The sequence below is a fragment of the Mauremys reevesii genome, linkage group 4, assembly GCF_016161935.1.
Source record: "Mauremys reevesii isolate NIE-2019 linkage group 4, ASM1616193v1, whole genome shotgun sequence".
Classification (NCBI taxonomy): Eukaryota; Metazoa; Chordata; order Testudines; family Geoemydidae; genus Mauremys; species Mauremys reevesii.
The window spans coordinates 90701413-90722813 of record NC_052626.1 but is presented as its reverse complement, the minus strand read 5'-3'; the positions used below and the strand labels follow the sequence as shown (position 1 = coordinate 90722813).

Sequence of the window (21401 nt, the reverse complement as noted above, 5' to 3'; positions counted from 1 at the left end):
CTGAGCCTGAAAGGATAGAACATGGCTTCCATTATTCTTGCTAAAGATCAATCAGTAGTTACAATCCACCTATCAAGTTATTTTCTTTACTATAAGCCCTGCCAGTTTCAGCAGAAAGAGACTTCACCTGGAGTTAATATCTCTGCATGTCACTCCTGGGCAAGTAGGGGTTTCTTTGAAGGTGGACTAAGATTTTTTTGGGAAACTTTATGCAAAAGGATGAATCATTCTGCACTCTAGTATGGCTGGAGTATGATGACTCCAACTTGGGTGACAGCCATTCATATTCTAGGAGAAGGTGATTGGAGTACCGACTACATTGGTGTTATTTTATCATATATTTGACACCAGAACCCCATGTAAAATGCACTGATGGTGCCACATAAATTGCAACCAGGGCCGGCTCCAGACCCCAGCGCGCCAAGCGCGTGCTTGGGGCGGCATTTTGCCGGCAGGGCGGCAGGCGGCTCCGGCGGACTGCGGAGGGTTCGCTGGTCCCGTGGCTCCGGTGGACCTCCTGCAGGCATGACTGCGGAAGATCCGCCGGAGCCGCCTGCCGCCCTCCCAGTGCACCCTCCGCAGGCACGTCTGCAAGAGGTCCCCTGGAGCCGCGGGACTGGCAGCGCGCCCCCTGCGGCATGCCGCCGTGCTTGGGGCGGCCAAATTCCTAGAGCTGCCCCTGATTGCAACATAATTGTTCTTTTTGAAATTGCTGCATACAATTGTGCTCCAGAATCTAAACTTTCATATAAGGAAAAATCATTTAAAATTCCAGCCCATATGGGTTGTAAAGATAACCTTTAAAGTGTGAACTCATTGTAAACCAATGCAATAATGTCTGTCTGAATATGTAGGAAGCCTGAAACAATACCTCTGAGAAATGTGGGTGTCAATATTGTTAACTATTTCAATGGTGATCATTTTAACAGAAATATCAAGCTTATGTATTTCTCCATGCTTGTTAAATATAGTGGCAGATATTGGGCTGGGTTGGGGAAGAGCAGTGGGATATCTAGTTATCAGGGTTTGACGAGGGAAATGAGGAAGTTAATCCCCCTCCTAAATTTAAAGCTGTCTCCATCCCTGCTCAAAAGCCTCATCTGCTTTCTGGTTGCCAAAAAAAACAACAACCCACCATTATGCCTTTGCCAAAACCCCAAACCTCCAGGAGGGTCCCTGACAAATCTATAATGCACAATAAAATGATGTAGCACATTGAAAGTGGTAGGGGGCAAGAGGAGGGTAATATGAAATAAATAGTATTGAATCTGAACATAAATTAATAAGGGACTTAATTGTACTGCAGTAGGGTAGGTTATAAGGAGGGTTCAGGGTGGGGAGTGATACAGTTGGGGTTCTTGCCACATAATTTAGGGAGCACTACCACATATTTACATCAAATGTGCTATGTAGGACATGAGACCTTGCTTAACATTTTATGTTATGACTGTAGATAACTTTTATTCTTTTGGCATACTGTGTATCTCAAATACATCTAAGGAAATTAGGGTTCTGTGAGGGCATTATGGAATGCTACAAGACTTGAATTTGGAGCTAGCTATTAAGAAACATGTAGGAGACTGATTTGCCAGTATTATCTCATGGCATAATATTTTGTTCTGCCAAATTCCATCTAGACTGAAAACATATTCAGCTATATTGGTCATTCATTATATTCTATACATTTTATTATATATTTCTAAAATTTTAATAGAAAGGCAAATTAAAATAGGTTGCTGGGTTTTTTCCTTAGATCATCCAATTTGTCTCCCGTTTGCAAATGAATTAGAATATATCTAATAAAATGAGACTGGTTTTCACTATTGATAAACTTCTCCCCTATGTAAAGGGACAGCACAGGTTTATGCACCACTTAAATCCCACGCAAATGCTCTGCAGAAGGAAGAATTTCACCTTTGAGTGATTAATCATTCCATTGTTTTATCGTTGCTGGTTTTTTTTAAGCTGCTTACCATGTGTACAAGACAACTTGAACTTACCAGGAAAGCCTGCAGACTATATACCAGTGATGGAATCCTAATGCTTACCCTGCCAGATTTAGTCACATGGGCTGTAAATGAGTGTTTCAGACAAAGTGACTCAGAAGAAGACTATAAAGAGAGAACTGCAATCACTGACAGTGCTGAAGGTGGGGCTGCACTGCATACGGAAGGTAAAAGGTCAAAATCAAAAAGTTCTTAGTTAAATTAATATTGAACTACATGAACTTGCATGGAGCTAACAGATTTTTTTAAAAGCTGTAAAAAAGCCTCTGCTCATATGCTTCCAAGATTATCTGTGGAAATCCTTTACTTTGTTTTCCATTTTCTTAGAGAATAACAAACACTACTAGAGAAAAGATTAATGAGAGTACACTTTAGCTGGACAAATGTGTTATATTTATATTTTGCATGTTAGTAAGGACCTTTCGTCTCTCATTGATTTACTCTTGTGCAAATTAGGTAACACAATATCTTTAGGCTGAACATGAATTACATTGCATGTAAATATTTAATTTTGAAATTATTTGTGAAAAGTTAAAGTACATGCTTTTAGAAGGTCAGATTTCCAAACAGTCAGAAGCCTAAAGCTATCATATACCTAATTTGAGAGTTTAATTACTTTGACTGTATGTACAAATCATACTAGCTGCTGCCTAATTTGCCACTTGTGAACATTTTTTATGTATATACACAACTGAAGTAATTGTGCAGGCGAATTAGGTGCTGTTGTTCCATATTACCCTGATTTGAAAATCAGACTTATTGTGTTAATCTTGCATTAAATAAGTGCCAGATTATTGCAAAAGCAGTTACTGACCACTGTTTATATGCAGGGTGATATACATTTCATACCAGGTTTTGAGCTATTTTACATAAACTGATGTTAGCTGGCAATCATAGTTTATCTTTGGGTTTGCTGTTATATATAAACATGTAAAGGATTTATTTCTTTAATGTTATAAAAATTAAATGAGAATTGAGATTATGGATGCATTTTTAATTTATTATTCTATCAAGTGAGTTAGTAAAGATTTTTGAACAGATTCATCAAAAGAGTTAAACTGCTTTTTAACAATAAGTGAATTTGCAGTTTGTTAGACAGTAGTTCTATTTTTGAATTGCATTAATTACTAGAGATGGACCTCAGCCATGAAATTCAGGTTCACAATTTTTAACGTCCCAAAGTCTGGAGACATTCAGTTCCTGGACTTCTGTTTGGGCCTATTTTCCTATAAATAGGAAACTTATAAAGTTTCCAATTTAGCAAAGAATTTAAGCATGTGCTTAAATTTTTAAGACTTCAGTGAGCATTAAGCATGTGCTTAAGTGGTTACCTGAATAGAGATGGACTTGCTCACTTAAAGTTGAACAAATGCTTAAATACTTTATTAAACTGGGAAAGTATATTACTTATTGAATAAGTCAGTATTCATAAATATCAGTTTTCTACAAACAAAAATCCAATTATCATTGGAAATATCTAAATTAACATCTGCTGATTGCTTTACTATGTGCAATGAATAATGGCCTACTAACCTTATGTATCACACTCTTAAGGCTGGCAAGACATAACCACTTTGCTTTGTTCTCTGACTGGTGATGCTCAAACTACTCATATAAGAATGCTCTTGATTGGACAAGAATCACTGGCAGGAGAACAGGTTAATCTGCAGCATAGAATCATAAAAATGTAGGACTGGAAGGGACTTGATAGGTCATCTAGTCCTGTTCCCTGCACTGAACCAGGACTAAGTATTATCTAGACCATTCCTGACAGGTGTTTGTTTATACTGTTCTTGAAAACCTCCAATGGTGGAGATTTCACAACCCCCCCTAAGTAATTTGTTCCAGTGCTTAACTATTCTTACAGTTATGAAGTTTTTCCTAAAGTCTAACTTAAATCTACCTTGCTACAATTTAAGACTGTTACTTATTGTTCTGTCCTCAGTGGCTAAGGAGAACAATTTATCACTCTCCTCTTTATAACAACCGTTATGCACATGAAGACTGTTATCATATCCCCGCTCAGTCTTCTCTTTTCCAGACTAAACAAGACCAATTTTTTAGTCTTTCCTCATAGGTCATGTTTTCTAGACCTTTAATCATTTTTGTTGTTCTTCTCTGGACTTTCTCCAATTTGTACATATATTTCCTGAAGTGCAGTGTCCAGAACTGGGCAGAATATGCTAGATAAGGCCTTATCAGTGCTGAGTAAAGTGGAAGAATTACTTCTTGTGTCTTATTTACAACACTCCTGCTAATACATCCCAGAATGATGTTCATGCTTTTTACAACAGTATTATGTTACATAGTTTACTCAGATTATGTTCAACTGTCTCCTCTGATGGTACCATGTATTCTTAGAGACTCAGATCCTTTTTTTGTGTGTCCACTGTCATAGCTTGTCACTCCAAAACTGCAGCCAAGACCTCGTGTTGTCACTTATCTCAAATAGTTCCTGAGGGGTACAGGATGTTGACACGGTGTACTGCATCAGGCAGTGTTCAAGTGTTTGTCTAGTGTTTCACATTTGGACTCATTTTTCCAGTTTCCAGTTGGCCATATTGTCACCAGTCTTTGCCACCCCAACTCTCTCTCGATTTGGAATATGGAAGTGTTTTCATTCGAGGTCAGTGCCTCAGGGTGTTGTTCTGAAGGAATCAGGTTCTTCAGGAACATCGGCATTTCCCACCATTTTGTCATGAGGTAGTATGCAGTATACAGTGGGAGTTGGTTTCAAAGTCCCTGTGATGAGCCTACAGGATTGATTGAGTTCAGTATCTGTTTTGTGTGCATTGTGTGAATGACCATAATGGAGCACAGTACTACACAACTGAGTAACAGAGTGTCTTTGGGTCAGCTCCTCATTTTGTATTGGCCAGTTTCTGGGATTCACAGTTCCTGGAGTTCACAGTTTTTTTCAGTTTCTCGATGTGCTCTTTGAATGTTAGTGTTCAGTCTAATGTGACCCCAAGGTACACCAGATGTTCAAAATATTCAAGGATAGTACCATCCCCCAGAGTTTTTGCTTGGCCTGATGGTGGTTGGCCAGGTGGAAGCTGTGCACTTGTGACTTGCTAGAGTTGGCATTCAGAAACCATATGCAATAGTATTCTCCAGGCACACTCAGAGACCCAGTTAGAGTGTGCTGAATGTCATCAAATCTTTCCAATTGGGTGCTGATGCAAAGATCATAGGCATGAATGAATCTTCAGATGTTGAGGAATTCTGATTGGTCAATTGTGTAGACATTTAACATGCTGATGATGAGTTCTGTTTGATAACAAACCAAAGCAGTGTGGACTTATGCACATTCAGTTTGTTGATTTTCTTTTCTGGTAGTTTGGGTTCTGTCATTTCTGCATTGGAGTGTTGCTCTTTTAAGACTTCTCATCCATCTCAGATTCTGGAAGGCACTTTAAATTCTTAAATCTTGGGTAAAGTGCTATAGCTAGCTTTAGAAATCTCAGTGGTACCTTCTTTGCATTTTGTCAAAACTGCAGTGAAAGTGTTTTAAATCCAGCAACATATGCTCGGTCGTCATCCAAGACTGCCATAACACAAAATATATGGCAGATTTCGGGTAAAACCATGGAGTAGGAGAATTCTCTCCAAGGAGTTCAGTCACAAATTTAAACAACACATTATTATTTAATGAGCATCATCTGCATGGGAGCATGTCTTCTGGAATGACGGTCGAAGCATGAAGGGGCATATAAATGTTTAGTATATCTGGCACATAAATACCATGCAACTCCAGCTACAACAGTGCCATGTGAATGCCTGTTCTCACTTTCAGGTGACATTGTATATAAGAATTGGGCAGCATTATCTCCCGTAAATATAAACAAGCTTGCTTGTCTTAGCAACTGGTTGAACAAGCAGTAGGACTGAGTGGACTTGTAGGCTCTAAAGTTTTATATTGTTTTGTTTCTGAGTGCAGTTATGTAAAAAAAATCTACATTTGTAAATTGCACTTTCATGATAGAGATTGCACTATAGTAACTCCTCGCTTAACGTTGTAGTTATGTTCCTGAGAAATGCTACTTTAAGCAAAACGATGTTAAGCGAATCCAATTTCCCCATAAGAATTAATGTAAAGGGGGGGGGGAGGGAGGGTTAGGTTCCAGGAAATTTTTTTGGCCAAACAAAAGACTATATTTCATATATATATACACACACACAGAGTATAAGTTTTATACAAACAATTTAATACTGTACACAGCAATGATGATTATGAAGCTTTGTTGAGGTGGTGAAGTCAGAGTGTGGAAGAGGGTGGGATATTTCCCAGGGAATGCCTTACTTCTAAATGATGAACTAGCACTGGGCTGAGCCCTCAAGGATTAACACATTGTTGTTAATGTAGCCTCACACTCTACAAGGCAGCACAAATGGAGGGAGGGGAGTCAGCATGGCAGAGAGAGACAGAGACACACACCGTGTGTGAGAGAGATAAGTGCATTGCCCCTTTAAGTACGCTGACCCCACTCTAAGTACATTACCTTTTAAAGTAGATCAGCACGTTGAGATAGCAGCTGCTGCCAGCAAGCTCCCTCCATCCTGAGCCCTGTCATGTCCCCCCCCCCCTTCTCTGTGGCGATAAGGTACAGGAGCAGGGGAAGGGGGAGACCCTGACATTAGCACCCCTCTTCCCCTGTGCCTCCCCCGCACAGCAAGCAGTATGCTCCCGGGAGCAGCTCCAAGGCAGAGGACAGGAGCAGGCAGTGCGGGGAGGGACAGCTGAACTGCCTGGCAATTGATAGCTTGCTGGGCGGCTGCCGCACAGGGAACTTAGGGGAGCTGATATGGGGGTTGCCAGTCCACCCTGGTTCCACCTCCACCCCCAACTAGCTCCAACAGGCTGCAAACAGTGGACAAAACAGGCGGTTGCCAAACAACATTATAAGGGAGCATTGTATAACTTTAAATGAGCATGTTCTCTAATTGATCAGCAACGTAACAATGAAACAACGTTAACCGGGACTTGTATGCGGTGAATTGAAAAATACTATTTCTTTTGTTTATCTTTTTACAGTGCAAATATTTGTAATAAAAAATAAAGTGAGCACTGTATACTTCGTATACTATGTTGTAATTGAAATCAAAATATTTGAAAATGTAGAAAAACATCCAATAATATTTATAATAAATATAAATTGGTATTCTATTATTGTTTAATAGTGCAAATAAAACTGCAATTAATTGTGACTAATTGTTTTAATCTAGTTAATTAGTTTTGCTTGAGTTAACTGCAGTTAATTGATGGCCCTAATTACCATTACCATTTATTATAAGGTGTATATTACTTCCAAGGGTAGGAATTTCAAAAGTGTCTAAACGTCTAAGAATCATGAATCCTATAAGAGTTGTGCTCAAAAGTTGCTTGAGCACTTCTGAAAATGCCACCCCAAAAAGCTTAGTAGGCCCTTTCTCGGTTACATAAAAAGGTAGACCCCTGCTCCAAAGAACTGGCCCGGAGTCTGCAATGGGCTCTACGTAGGCCTAAATAATCAAGGTACAAACAGAAAGAGGTGGGGGAGAGGACAACAACTTGAGATTTAAGGAGGAGATTTTTTTCAAAGGCACAAAAAGGGGGTAGGCATCCAACTCCTATTGAAGTTCCATGAGAGTTGAGCACCTAACTTCCCTTGGTACCTTTGAAAATCTCCCCCTACAAGTTATTTATTTAGCTCTGTATGTAACTTCTGCATTATACTGATGTATTCCAGGCCTACTTTACTGCTTTTACCCTTTCCTAATTCTTATTCTTGACCAATAACCTTCCTTTCTGACTCCATCCCCATGCAAGCCCTCACCTTGCCCAGATGTTGTGACTATAACTTCCCCCTTCACACTTCCCCACAGACAATCAATACCACCCTCCCTTCTCTCTTAAATGAAGCTAAAGTTCAATGAAAGCCAATAATAAAGAGTTGATTATATGCAGGGGTGAAAGTAAGTCAGGACACTTACTGGTACGGGCCAGGGGCGGGGCCTGTGTCAGAAAGGGCGGGGCTGGGGGACCAGCATCCCCTAACCAGCCCTTCCAGGCACCCTGGCCCATGCTGCCCAGGACTCCCGTGTTGATTTAAAGGGCCCGGGGCTCCGGATGCTGCTGCTGCACTAGCGGCAGCAGTGTCCGGAGCCCCAGGCCCTTTTAAATTGGCCCCAGGGCAACTGCTCCCTTTGCCCCCTCTGCCCGTTGGAGGCTTGGGGGGGCGGGGTAAAAGGGGCAGAGACATTAAAGCACTGCAGGATCCTTTGCCGCAGCAGCACTTTAATGTTGCTGCACCCCCACCCGGCCCGCTGACCAGGGGAGGGGGCACAGAAACCTTAAAGTGCTGCCACGGCAAAGGACCGTCCTTAAAGCACTGCGGCAGCAGCGCTTTAATGTCCCTGCCCCTTTTGCCTCCCCTGTCAGCGGTTCTGCCGGTATGGATCCTACCAGCAAACTTGATAAGAAACTTGATAAGAAATGGAAGTATGCCTAATACTAGGTCAGCTGCTTTTAATGAGGGGCCTCATATGTGCTAGCATGCTGCTTGCAGAATTAATAGATGGGAAAGAAATAGGATAAGCCCCTTTCACAAAGATACTGTATTCGAATAGCAAATCATACAGCAAAAATAAATACATAAAAGAGGGAAAACTAGACAAGGGAAAGCAACACCAAATTCAAATCACTCTATAGAGAACATGAAAAAAGATTTGTTTTTAAATCATAGAATATCAGGGTTGGAAGGGACCTCAGGAGGTCATCTAGTCCCACCCCCTGCTCAAAGCAGGACCAATCCCCAGACAGATTTTTGCCCCAAATCCCTAAATGGCCCCCTCAAGGATTGAATTTATAACCCTGGGTTTAGTAGGCTAATGCTCAAACCACTGAGCTATAATCAAAAATACTTCTAGTGAATATGAAGTTATAGTGATCTGCTCTTCAAAATAAATATAAAAATGAGCTAAAAACAGTTCAGTGCTGCACTAAACAAAAGTGACTGTGGGTACAATTTTCAAAAATATTTATGTTAAGTTATGTTCTTCCTGTGGGATAAACAAGCAGTATTGTATTTTCACAACATATTCATTCTTTTTATTGGTGTTGGAAAACTACCGCTACCTGTGAATAACAAGGCTGTAAATACATAAAAGGGCTTTTGTTATATCATACAATAAGCCATGTTATGGTGTAGTGGTGTCCTGTAGACTTCCAGATGCAATTGCTTGTGTTGATCTTAATGGTCTGGGACCTGGTCGTGAGAGACACTCTGCCACCCGTGCCTTGTTGCAGCAGCAAAAATATAAGATCATGCTCTCATTTCCTAGGATTCTCACTGTACAGCTGCTTGCAGAGCTTTCTCAGCTGAGTCTTAGGGATTCATTCTCCACAGTAGTCCACCACACCTGGAGTTTGGTGAGCTTCAGGCTTCATCATAAATTTCTTTTTGTTTGTTTTTTTGCCTTGCCTTTGAGCATTATTTTAGTTTGTTTAATTGTATTGAGCCATTAATTTGGATCATTATATATGTAGCACTTGGTCTCTGCCACGGGGAAGTCACAGAAGCAGTAGTCTTCGAATCATAGAACCATAGGGTTAGAAGGGACTGTCAAGATCATCTAGTTTAACCCCCTGCTAAGATACAGGATTTGTTGTTTCTAAACCATCCAAGACACCAGCCTCCTTTTGAAAACCTCCTGCGTGCTGCAAATGTTGAGCTCAAAAGCCTGTCTCTTTCACCAACAGAAGTTGGTCCAATGAAAGTTATTACCTCACCTGCCTTGTGTCTCTCGTATACTGGGATCAACGTGGTGACAACACTGCAAACAACTTTTTAAAATCCATCCGCTATCTCTCGCCTAATACATATATTTGTAAGCTCTTTGGGGCAGGGAGCATCTTTTTTTTTGTCTTGTGTTTGTACAGTGCTTAGCACAAAGGCATGCTGGTCCATGATTAGGACTCCTAGGCACTATGGTAATACAAATAATAAATTGATAATGAATCAAATAATTACATAACCCCAGAGAGCCCACCAGACTCTCACTGCACTATATACGAAATTTGGCCATTTGTACAGTTTGTAGTTTTTAAGATAAAGGGGCCCAATTAATTATGAGACTGAGCATGTGAACTTTTGAGGGGCAATTTTCAATTGATTCAAACTTTGAAACTAAGTAACTGATTTTCTGGAAACTTCTTCAGAAAATTCTAGCTTTTCTCAGATTACATGCTGAAACTTGAAGCAAAGATACTGTGTTTTTCATCTCAAACAAACAGGCTGAACTCCCACTGCAAGTGCAAAACGGAACACAACCTTAATTACAACATCACAATGGGTCTGCCATAATATTCAAGTACAGTATATTTAAACTAGTGGTGAATAATTCCTAAGAGTTTTCTAAAGCAATGGGAGAAACCCCAAAGGTTCTTATCTGCTTGTACTTAACCTATCCTTGTGAGACCTTCATTTGCACGCTTGCTTTGTCCTCAAATAGCAGTGCTTCAGATTTGATCACTTTTGCTCCCTTTCCTATATATAAAATGCTCTTTATAATCACCACTTTCCCCCATCCCGTTGTTCTTTCTATTATGTATCACTCTTCTATATTACTACTGTGCCACATTCCTGTGTGCTGCAAATATGATCTATTTAAGCTTTTGTTAGTTGTTATAAGTAATGAACAGTTTATCTTAATATGTTCATCTTAATATTCTTCATATCCAGTATGTGAACAGAAGGATAAAAAAATTGTGTGGTGCAGTCTAAATTAAACTACAGTAGAACCTCAGTTACAAACACCTCGGAAACAGAGATTGTTCATAACTCTGAAATGTTCATAACTCTGAGCAAAGTGTCATGGTTGTTCTTTCAAAAGTTTACAGCTGAACATTTGACTTAAACAGCTTTGAAAATTTACTATGCAGAAGAAAAATGCTTCTTTTAACCATCTTAATTTAAATAAAACAAGCCCAGAAAGTTTCCTTACCTTGTCAAATCTTTTTTTAAACTTTCCCTTTTCTTAGCAGTTTACATTTAACACAATATTGTGCTGTACAATATTTGATTTGTTTGTCTGTTTTTTGTTTGTTTTTTGTCTCTGCTTCCTGACTGCATACTTACAGTTCAAAATGAGGTGTGTGATTGACCGGTCAGTTTGTAACTCTGGTGTTTGTAACTCTGAGGTTCTACTGTAATAAGATGAGAAAAAACTCTTTAGGGTAAAGTGATATAAAGATAAACTTTGTAATTGTTTCTTTCCAAATACAAAGATAAGTACATGGAGAAAGCGAAGATAAAGTCAGAATTATCCTTGATGACTCCAGACAGTTTGAACATGATAGATGATTCTTTGCTCACCATCATCCTCAGAAATCCTATAGAGGTCTGGGTTTCCTGTGGAGAACCTTTTCTACCTTTGGATGGTATGCGTATACTGGGTTTCTTTCCCCTTTCTCACAAGTGAGATACTTAGGGCTTATCCACAGTAAGACTTAGTGCACAGCAAGCCAGGATGTAAATCTACAGTGAACTAGCCTGCAGTGCTCTAGGTCTCCTTGTGGACCCTACAACTGTGCTCTAGAAGTTCCATAATGTGCTTTGACCTATTGCTATTTCAAACAACAGCTATAGATCAAAACCACTATGGAACTTTAAGAGTGCAGTAGCAGGGTCCACAGAGCTAGTAAGCGTGTGGCAAGCTATGATTCTGAAGAGTTACATCCTTGTTTGTCATGCACTAAGTCTCCATGTGGGCAAGCCCTTCAAAAGAGAGTGAAAATCTCAGAGCAAATTCTAAAACACTTTATTTTAGTGAGGAATAAAAATTAAATATCTTATCCGGGGAAAAAGTTATGCCGCTGTAACTACATCACATTTGCACTCCTCACTTGAGTAAAGTTAATCACATACATAAATCTTTGCACAATTGGACACCTAAAAAGAAAGGTTTGGCTAGTATATATTACATGTATTATCCAGAAGCTTAAAATCAACCTCCAAATTATACCCACTATGTCAATAAAATTCAAAGTAGATAGTAAGATGTATATGGACTGTTGAGCAATGATTCAAGCATAGTGCTAGGTATTTGTTTCACAATGAGGACTAATTGTCTGAACATTGTCATTTGCAAGAATAAAGGTCTTCTATCAGCAGGAGCATGTTTAAAAAAATGTTAAGCCAATCTTCTACTGCTATACTTAAGCATGCAATACTGGAAAAGTAAATGTAGTACAGTACTGTACATGTTAAATCAATATGTCTTTGTGTCTTGCTCTGCAGAGACATTCCTTAAGCTTCATATGCTTTCAGAGAGGTGTTTTTTTTTGTTTTGTTTTGTTAGGACACTTACATTTTAATTACTTGTCTGTAATTGGATCTGTTTAACTCACTAATACTCTCAAGTTCTTTAAAAACTATTTGCTAAAAGAGATCCAATTATACTAATCAGTCAGCCAAAAAAAACCTATTAATGCAAACCACTACAAAGAAAAATAACCAGTAGAAATATTATTTATTTCTTTTATTACAGCTTTGCAAAAGGCAGCAAGGCAAGAGAAACAAAACTGGTTAGAGAAGGACAAAATTTTGGCTGATCTAGATGCTATGAAACACAAAATGAGACAGCTGCAAGGTTGGTATCAAGATGCATTTAATTTGAAACTGTTGTGATATTTATAACTAAACTTTGATTTCCAAAGTGGCTGACTAAATTGTCTGTACAACTTCCACTTGATGTGCAGACTAGCCTTTGGGCACCCAATATCCTGACCCTGGCCCTGCAATAGGATCCATCCCTTGTGCCCATATGAAGCCCCATTGGTTTCACTGGACTCTATGCAGGTACTGGGTTCACCTACTCCGATTTGATCGCAAATGTGAAGCTTCAGTAGGTATTTGGACGTTGAAAGCCTTTTCTATGCAGACAAAATTCATTTTGTTAGAAAATGCATTCACTAACATGTTTTAACAGATAGGATTAAGGGTTTGTGCTGGAAACAGATATTTGGGTAGTGTTCACAGTAGACTTTATAAATGTGTTCAGTGCCTCAAATTACCTGGCAATCAATTAACTAAAGGTAAAAAGGTTTAATGTAGACATATCCTGAGTGTGGAGAGGGACAATAATGTTTAAAAACACATTAGTTGGTTGTGGTTACCCCTAGGCACCCTTTGCACTGGAGGCTGAGGGAAGGATGGTATAGCAATAAATGGCCATACTAGTTCTATGCCTCCTGTGGATCCTGCATCAGCAAAACAGTGTGAAGGGGTTAGAGCCAAACAGAGAGTCTGGCCATGTGCTTGACTGCTGCTTCCTGTAGGAAACCAAAAAGGCCCATGGTTGTCATAAGAACATAAGAATAACTATACAGTCAGGCCAATTGTCCATCAAGCCCAGTATCCTGTTTTCCAGCAGTGGCCAGTGCCAGATGCTTCAGAGGTAATGAACAGAAGAGAGCAATTATTGAGTGACCCCTCCCCTATTGTCCAGACCCAGCTTTTGGCAGTCAGAAGTTTAGGGATGCCCAGAGCATGCAATTGCATCCCTGACCATTTTGGCCAATAGCCACTGATGGACCTGTCCTCTGTGAACTTATTTAATTATTTTTTTAATCAATTTATATTTATAAATTTTTTGAATCAATTTATAAGAAATACTTCCTTGTGTTTGTTTTAAACCTACTGCATATTAATTTCATTGTGTGATCCATGTTTTTTGTGTTATGTGAAGGGCTAAATAACACTTCCATCTTCACTTTCTCTACACCATTCATGATTTTATAGACCTCTGTCATATCCCCCTTAATCATCTCTTATTGAGGGAGAACAAAACATATGTTACAGACTGAAAGAAAATGAAATTGATGCTGCGAGTTAGAAATTCTATCTAATACTTATCTGGACTGTGGTGTTCACATTAGGCTTTTGCTTGGTCTGCATAGATATGTCTGTCTCGATCACTGCCTGGCCTTGCTTGCTATGTGTACTGTTTGTTTTTACAAATTATACTTAGTATTTTAGGACTAATAGCTTTAAAAGTTCTGTGACCAGAGGTAAGAAAAAAATAAAATAAACCATCAAAGTAAGAAAACATAGTTTTACAAGAGTTATTTTGAAATTTCTCTGCCTCAGGGCGACGAATAACAGCCTTTAAACCATCCACCTTGGTGCCTACAAAAAGCCCAGTTCAGCCTGTAGTAGTAGAAGGAGGCTGGACTGAAGAAACCGAAGAAGAGATGAGGCTCATGGAAAATATACAACATACCGAGGTATAAAATACAATCTGTATCAATATTCCAAAATTAAAAACAGCATTAATGTTGTTGAGGAATTTTATCACAAGGTTAGATTTTACACTAGTCCTATGATACACTGATCATGTGACTCAGTACAGCCTATATAGTTCATTATCTGAAAAAGTATTCACAGGCTGCCAAATACACACACAAGGTTTTCAAACAGTATTTGGGATAAAATACAACATGGTTATACAAAAGGTAGATTGTACCAGACCAATCTGATCTCTTTCTTTGAGAAGATAACTGATTTTTTAGATTTAGTAGATCTAATCTACATGATTTCAGCAAGACATTTGATATAGTTCCACGTGGAAATTATTAGTTAAATTGGAGAATATGGGGATTAATATGAGAATTGAAAGGTGGATAAGGCACTGGTTAAAGGGGAGACTACAGCGAGTCAGACTGAAAGGTGACTTGTCAGGAAGAGGGAGGTTACTAGTGGAGCTCCTGAGGGATCTGTCTTGGGACCAGTCTTATTTAACATTTTCATTCATGGCCTTGGCACAAAAAGTGGGAATGTGCTTATAAAACCTGTGGATGACACAAAGTTGGGAGGTATTGCAATATGGAGAAGGGCTGGAATATCATAGCAGAGGACCTGGAGGACCTTCAAAATTGGAGGAATAGAAATGGGATGAAATTTAATAGTGCAAGATCATGCACTTAGGGACTAACAACAAGAATTTTTGCTATAAGCTGGGGACTTATCAGTTGGAAGCAGCAGAGGAGAAAGACATGGGTGTATTGGTTGATCACAGGATGACCATGAGCCACCAATGTGATGTGGCTGTGAAAAAGGGTGATGCAATCCTAGGTTGCGTCAGGTAAGGTATTTCCAGTAGAGATAGGGAAGTGTTATTGCCATGATACAGGGCAGTGGTGATATCTCATCCGGAATACTGTGTGCAATTCTGGTTTCCCATGTTTAAGAAAGATGAATTCAGACTGGAACAGGTGCAAAAAAGGGTACTAGGATGATCAAAGGAATGGAAAACCTACCTTGTGAGAGAAGACTCAAGGAGCTAGGCTTGTTTAGTCTAATCAAGTGAAGGCTGAGGGGAGATATGATTGCTCTCTATAAATACATTGGAGGGATAAATACCAGGGGATGGAGAGGAGTTATTCAAATTAAGTGCCAATGTGGACACAAGAACAAATGGATATAAACTGGTCATCAACATGTTTAGGCTTGAAATCAGATGAAGGTTTGTAATCATCAGAGGAATGAAGTTCTGGAACAGCTTTCCAAGGGGAGCAGTGGGGGCAAAAATCCTAACTTGTTTCAAGACTGAACTTGATAAGTTTATGGAGGGGATGGTATGATGAGATTGCCTACAATGGCATGTGGCCCAGCTGTGACTGCTAGTAGCAAAAAATCCCCAATGGCCAGAGATGGGGCACTAGATGGGGAGGACTGTGAGTTACTACAGAGAATTCGTTCCCAGGTGTCTGGCTGATGGGTCTTTCCAATATGCTCAGGGTTCAACTGACTGCCATATTTTGGTTTGGGAAAGAATTTTCTCCCAGGTCAGATTGGCACAGACCACAGAGGGTTTTTGCCTTTTTCTGTAGCATGGGCCATGGATCACTTGCTGATTTAAACTAGAGTAAATGGTGGATTCTCTGTAACTTGAGGACTTCAGTAGCTCACCCAGCAGTTATGGGTCTATTACAGAAGGGGACATGTAAGATTCTGTGCTGGAGGTCAGACTAGATGATCACAATGCTCCCTTTTGGCCTTAATGTCTATGAGTTTATGAGACTCAATGGAGCCCAAGAATTATCTTAATAAGGAAAATGAAAAAGGCCCTATAGATATGTGCATGAACAATTATATCCTGCATAGTAAAATGGGCTTGATAGTTTCAATGCTAATCATTCCTAAGGCTATATCTGAATATGTGACAAGAGCAAACAGTGAAGTACTAATTTCATTAGACAGGTTTCAGAGTAGCAGCCATGTTAGTCTGTATCTGCAAAAAGAGCAGGAGACTAAGGTGCCACAAGTACTCCTGTTCTAATTTCATTACAGACATCCAGACTCAAAAAAGTAGTTTCCATCTATATGGTTAATCAGTCAATATTATAGTATATACCAAAACAAAGGAAAAAATTTGAGATTGGATGTATGTACAAGATCTTGGAAAACTTCCACTCTTTGGTTTTGGAAATATTTTAATCAAAACTGTCTTGAAGGCTCATGGGCTTTGTATAAATTGGTGAAAAGAAACAATACTATGGCATTAGAGCGTGTTGACATATCTATAATGTAATTAAGAGATAAAGCACAGTTCATCATAACAAGGCATTTTTCAAAACCTGATTGGATAAATTATTATTCATAATATGAGTATTTACACTATGTATTATAGATTCATTGTCTTGTATATTTAAGCATGGGAGAGAAGCCCAATTTTATATCACTGAGCGTTATGGCTGAGTATAGGGATACTATATAATCCTATAGCTATTGTCTCTCACTATCGGTCATGTGAGGTCCTGATCATAAAATATACATCCTACAACATACAGTATCTCAATTCCAATTAGGCAATTTTAGGGCCACATAATCACAATCTGCTCACAGACTTCCACTGAGTTAAGTATCAATCATCATTCAGTGGGATGGATTGAGATCGTCATATAGCCCTCACTGTTTATGATATTATTGTACTTAAAATAGATTAGTCTGTTCTTTTCCTACATTTTCTATTTTGCTATACATAAAATACTATAAAGGGATGTGGCACCTATGTTAACTTCACATTCTCTGAAATCTTTTCATTATAGACACACTTCTCAGAGGTTCAAGCATCACAGTTCGAAAGAAGTTCTCCATTTTCATCTAAACTGCTGTCATCCAAACACAGATGTCTGTATGATCAACCATCTGCAAAAAGAGTGTGGGCTTACCGGAATGGTTATAAACCCGAGCAAGGAGTTTATGCCTGGGGAAAAACAATTTCAGAGGTAAAGTACAGCAGAAGAAATCAGTCTTTCAAAAGTGCTGCCTATTGCTAAAAGATGGCTTCAATAAGGATTCAAAACCTGTTAAGGAAAACATGGACTTTTAAGGGTTGAATTCTGTGTTGGAATTACATCAGCAGAGAATCTGGCTCTAGGAGTCAGAGTTTATTACGATTTAGCAAGATTAATATATATTTAATGCAGAAAAAAGGGAAAACACACTTTTCCCATTATGGCAGATTTTCCTTGGATTCATTTGATTCTTCTCTATAGTCTGTAAGGTGATGCCCCTTAGTAAACTAAAACCAACATGATGTAACTACCAAAAAAATCTCTTAAATGGACTTTCTGCAGATAACCTTAACAATATAATGGAAACAATTCAGGCAAAAGAATGTGTGATGTACTGTGACCCAAGGCAGTAGCAATTTATATGGTACATCATCAAATTACCAGGGTAAAAAGTCCTCAGCTTTCTGTTCATGCATACAATGGCAGAATTGTAAAGCTCGTCAGTATATGCTGATTCTTAGATATAGAATATTTTCTCATAAACAAATGTACAAATGTATTTCTATTTGTTTTCATTATTGTAGGGAATATCATTTGTTAAAGTAAACCTTTGAATAGGATTATCCTAAATTTAAATAATTACATTATTTTAGGTCATAAACCAAATTCAGCCATGTGATCCAAGAAGATAGGGCCATGATAAGGGGAAAGTGAATGCCAACACAAAGCATCTGCAACTCTCGCTCTGCCTGGGAGGTCACATCTAACCAGTACATCCCCCAAAAGGCCAGAAAGGAAGTGTGATCATGCTGGCTGGGGAATGCACTTATCATTTGCATCACTTCATGCAGCCAGTGCAGGCAGAGCTCTCACGGAGCCAACTGTAAGATAAAGCTGCCTCTCTGCTGGTCTCTCAGCAGACCTTCCGTGGGATTGCAATAGGGTAATCAGGTCAAGTGATGTAATGGAATGCCTTTGGCCCCACCCCTGTATGCCAGAGGGGGTAACTCAAGTGAATTGTTTACAAAGTAACCTTTTTTTTTTCATTTTTTGACAACCAGTGGTGTTTGCACTACCATCTGTCCCACTCTGTTTTAATTGCTTATTTCAAGGACCCTCAAAGGAGATTCCTAGCCTTTCTCTTTATAGTATGAGGGCTTCAGAAACATGACAAAAGCACAGGAGCAAAGGTGAAGTGGGTTGTGTAGTCATCAGAACATCAAGATGAAATTGTATCTCCTCCAATATTTGCTGAGTTCTTATTGTATATAATACATGTATGTGAGACCCAGCTTATCAGAATCACACATGCCTATCCTGCCCACAGTTTCCCAGCTTCTGTTACTGCTTCCTTCTCCTCTACAATAACTGCTGTCCTCCCCAAGACCTCCAAATGCAGCCACCTGGTCCTTTGAATTATTACAGCTGCTGTCCATCCACCTCTCCCCCACACGTTGTGTATTGTTGCATAAAGTAGTAGCTCCAAGCCTGGCATTAAAGTAGTTTTTGCCTCCTGCTCTGGCATCAAAGTGACTCAGGAGTACAATCTCCTTCCCATGCCAAGGCTGCTCTCATAGCTTCTCCCTCTGTATTGCAGTGGCTTTCACCCTCTGCCCCAGTGGAGTGTCTCTGGGAGCCAGAGCAACTCTTACAATAGGCTCCAATGAATTCTCTTTCAGATTTGAGAGCAGAGCAGCCATGAATTATTAGATTTTTGTATATTTTCAACTTCTGTTTGGAACAATGAGTTTATTATCTTGACTTATTTACTTAATGGTTGAAGTGTGTAATACCTATCTAGAAGAGTTAGAATAATATAATAAAACAAGTATTCATTTATATACATATAGTCATTTATATAACCTTGTGTATGTATTTAAATGTGTCTATGTAGATTGAGACACACATTTTTAAGGCCTTTTTCTTTGTCTCATTCTGAAACTATACATTGATCTTAAGACCAAACCACAGATAAAATTCTTGAAATTGCCCAAACACTGAGCTAAAGCATTCCATAAATCCAGAAAGAGCTAAATGGGGGAGCCAATATAATTAAATTAACCATTCACATGCAGACAAATATATGTAATTTGAAGGTTCATTAATTTTGGTCTTTATTTTTTGGTGCTTATTTTTAAAATGTCTAATAGAATGTCCCTATTGCTTTCTGTTCATATTCTCTTTACAGTGTTGTTTCTGTCTCTGCTGCCTTTCTCTGTATGGACCAAATCTTGACCTCCTTTCTCAGGCAAAATTCTCATGAACATTAATGAAAGGTTTGCCTGAATAAGGATTTCAGGTCTGGGATCCAGAGAAGATTCTACAGCACGAGGTTCTGTAACATCTCTTTCATCATCTGTTTGGTGGTGTTCCACCATGTCTGGCAAACTGTATTTCTGTGTTTATTCTACAGCATAAGTCTGTGCATCTGTATGCAGTGCTCAGTATCAACACCATTTTCTCCATTTCAGCTGCTGGATAACTGCACCACCAGGCTAAATATGCAACAGCCTGCCAAGGCTCTGTATACACCGGATGGTGAGCCACTCCAGTCATGGGATGAAATAGAGAGAGACATGCTTCTGTGTGTTTCTGCTGGAAGTCCTTTTCTGAGCAGAAGAGGTAATTAATCACAGATTCAGATTTGTCCTCCATGAAAGAAAGTGCCAAAACTTGCTATGTGTCCCACTGTTTGTTATTAGAAAGATAGGTTAAATTAAATTGTAACTTAACTGTACATAATGGATGAGATCCTGTCCCTACTGAAGACAACGGCAAAATTCCTATTGACATAAATGGAGCCAGGATTTTACCCAATGTTTTTAATATGACACTTTACAAACTACAGTAATTTAAAATAACATTAAAACTAACCAAGTATTTTATAATGATTTTCTTTTAACAGACTTATTTTACATTAATACTTTGTTTTAGCCATTGAACTGCTCTTCCAGCTTTTACTTAACTTTCCTATTTTTCCTTCATGCTTGTTCCTGATAAAATGTGATAAAATCCCCAAGTTGCAAACTATGTGTTACCTCTCTTATCAATCCAGCAGTAGGTTTCTAAATTCCAGTAATTTAAAGTATTGCATCACGCTCACCTGGATGATAGCTGCAGATTGGGAGGTGCCTCCAGACACTTCAGGGAGTAAGAAGGCTGTTGTGGGCAGGGAAGGGGGGGAACATCAGATGAGGTCAAGCTCCAGGCAATATGTACAGACAGAGTAGAAATGCAGGCCCTTGGGGAGGAAGGCTGGTGCTTAGGTTGGGACTGGGAAAAATAAATGAATTGCTAGAGAGGACAGACCCTTAGGGAGGAGGGACTGGGCCTCGCTGAAACTGGGATGAAGACTTTGAAGGTTTGAGTTTACTTCTGAAAGACTTCATGCTGGGTATAATAAATGAGATCCCAGAAGAAGACTGTTTGAATATCTGGCCTGTATGAACTCTTTTAAGGGTGCCTCAGTTAAGGAGAAACTGAGGAAGGCCTCAGTAAACCCATACTTGGCCAGAAGGGGCAGTTACAGGGTAGGTGTGCCCATTCAAAGCTGTACAATCTAGCCTTTTGAAATGAGAAAAAACAACAGAGAGATTTAGTAGTGAGATAAATAACAGTAGCTTTCATGAATATCTTATCCTCAAATAAACTGAAGTATGTTCTGTCCAACTGAAATGAAAGTGATCAATATTTATATTCTGCATGATCAGAAAGCCACATTTCAAAGGACCACTGTACTGGCATTGCTTAAAAAGAAACAGTGAATTGGATGGCTGTATAACAATACATACAAACAGTATTTCCTGGTTTTGTTCATTATTGAACATATTAGCCTGGGAAAGCTGATGTAGCTAGTAAATTCTGACTTATGTATGTCACTTCATGTTGATGTAGGCTAGAAATGTCCTCACCTAATTAAATTAAGCCCTTGTTTTAAGCTATGTTTAGTCCAGGTTCTACCATAAGGTTTTACTTTTAGATGATTGGATTAGATACACACACTTCTTGGCATAAACTACTAAATCATTTTGATTTAGTGAAGTGACCAAAAGAGGTCATGCACTGGCAACAAAACATTCTAGATGTAGTCTGTATTTCTGTTGTGCAGTTGCAAT

At 39.1% G+C, this 21401-nt stretch overlaps 1 protein-coding gene across 4 annotated transcripts in view; it reads left to right on the top strand.

Moving 5' to 3' along the window:
• DCDC1 (doublecortin domain containing 1) overlaps positions 1 to 21401 on the top strand; it is a 452481-nt gene that overhangs the window by 410472 nt on the left and 20608 nt on the right. For 3 of the 4 annotated variants that reach the window (XM_039535836.1, XM_039535835.1, XM_039535837.1), the window contains 6 exons: positions 1966 to 2173; positions 11275 to 11427; positions 12537 to 12638; positions 14138 to 14274; positions 17098 to 17277; positions 19758 to 19908. In XM_039535836.1, coding sequence (XP_039391770.1) covers positions 1966 to 2173; positions 11275 to 11427; positions 12537 to 12638; positions 14138 to 14274; positions 17098 to 17277; positions 19758 to 19908 — 931 coding nt within the window. Of the gene's footprint in view, positions 1 to 1965; positions 2174 to 11274; positions 11428 to 12536; positions 12639 to 14137; positions 14275 to 17097; positions 17278 to 19757; positions 19909 to 21401 lie in introns of those variants that run through there. The other variant, XR_005597781.1, reaches the window with a different exon arrangement.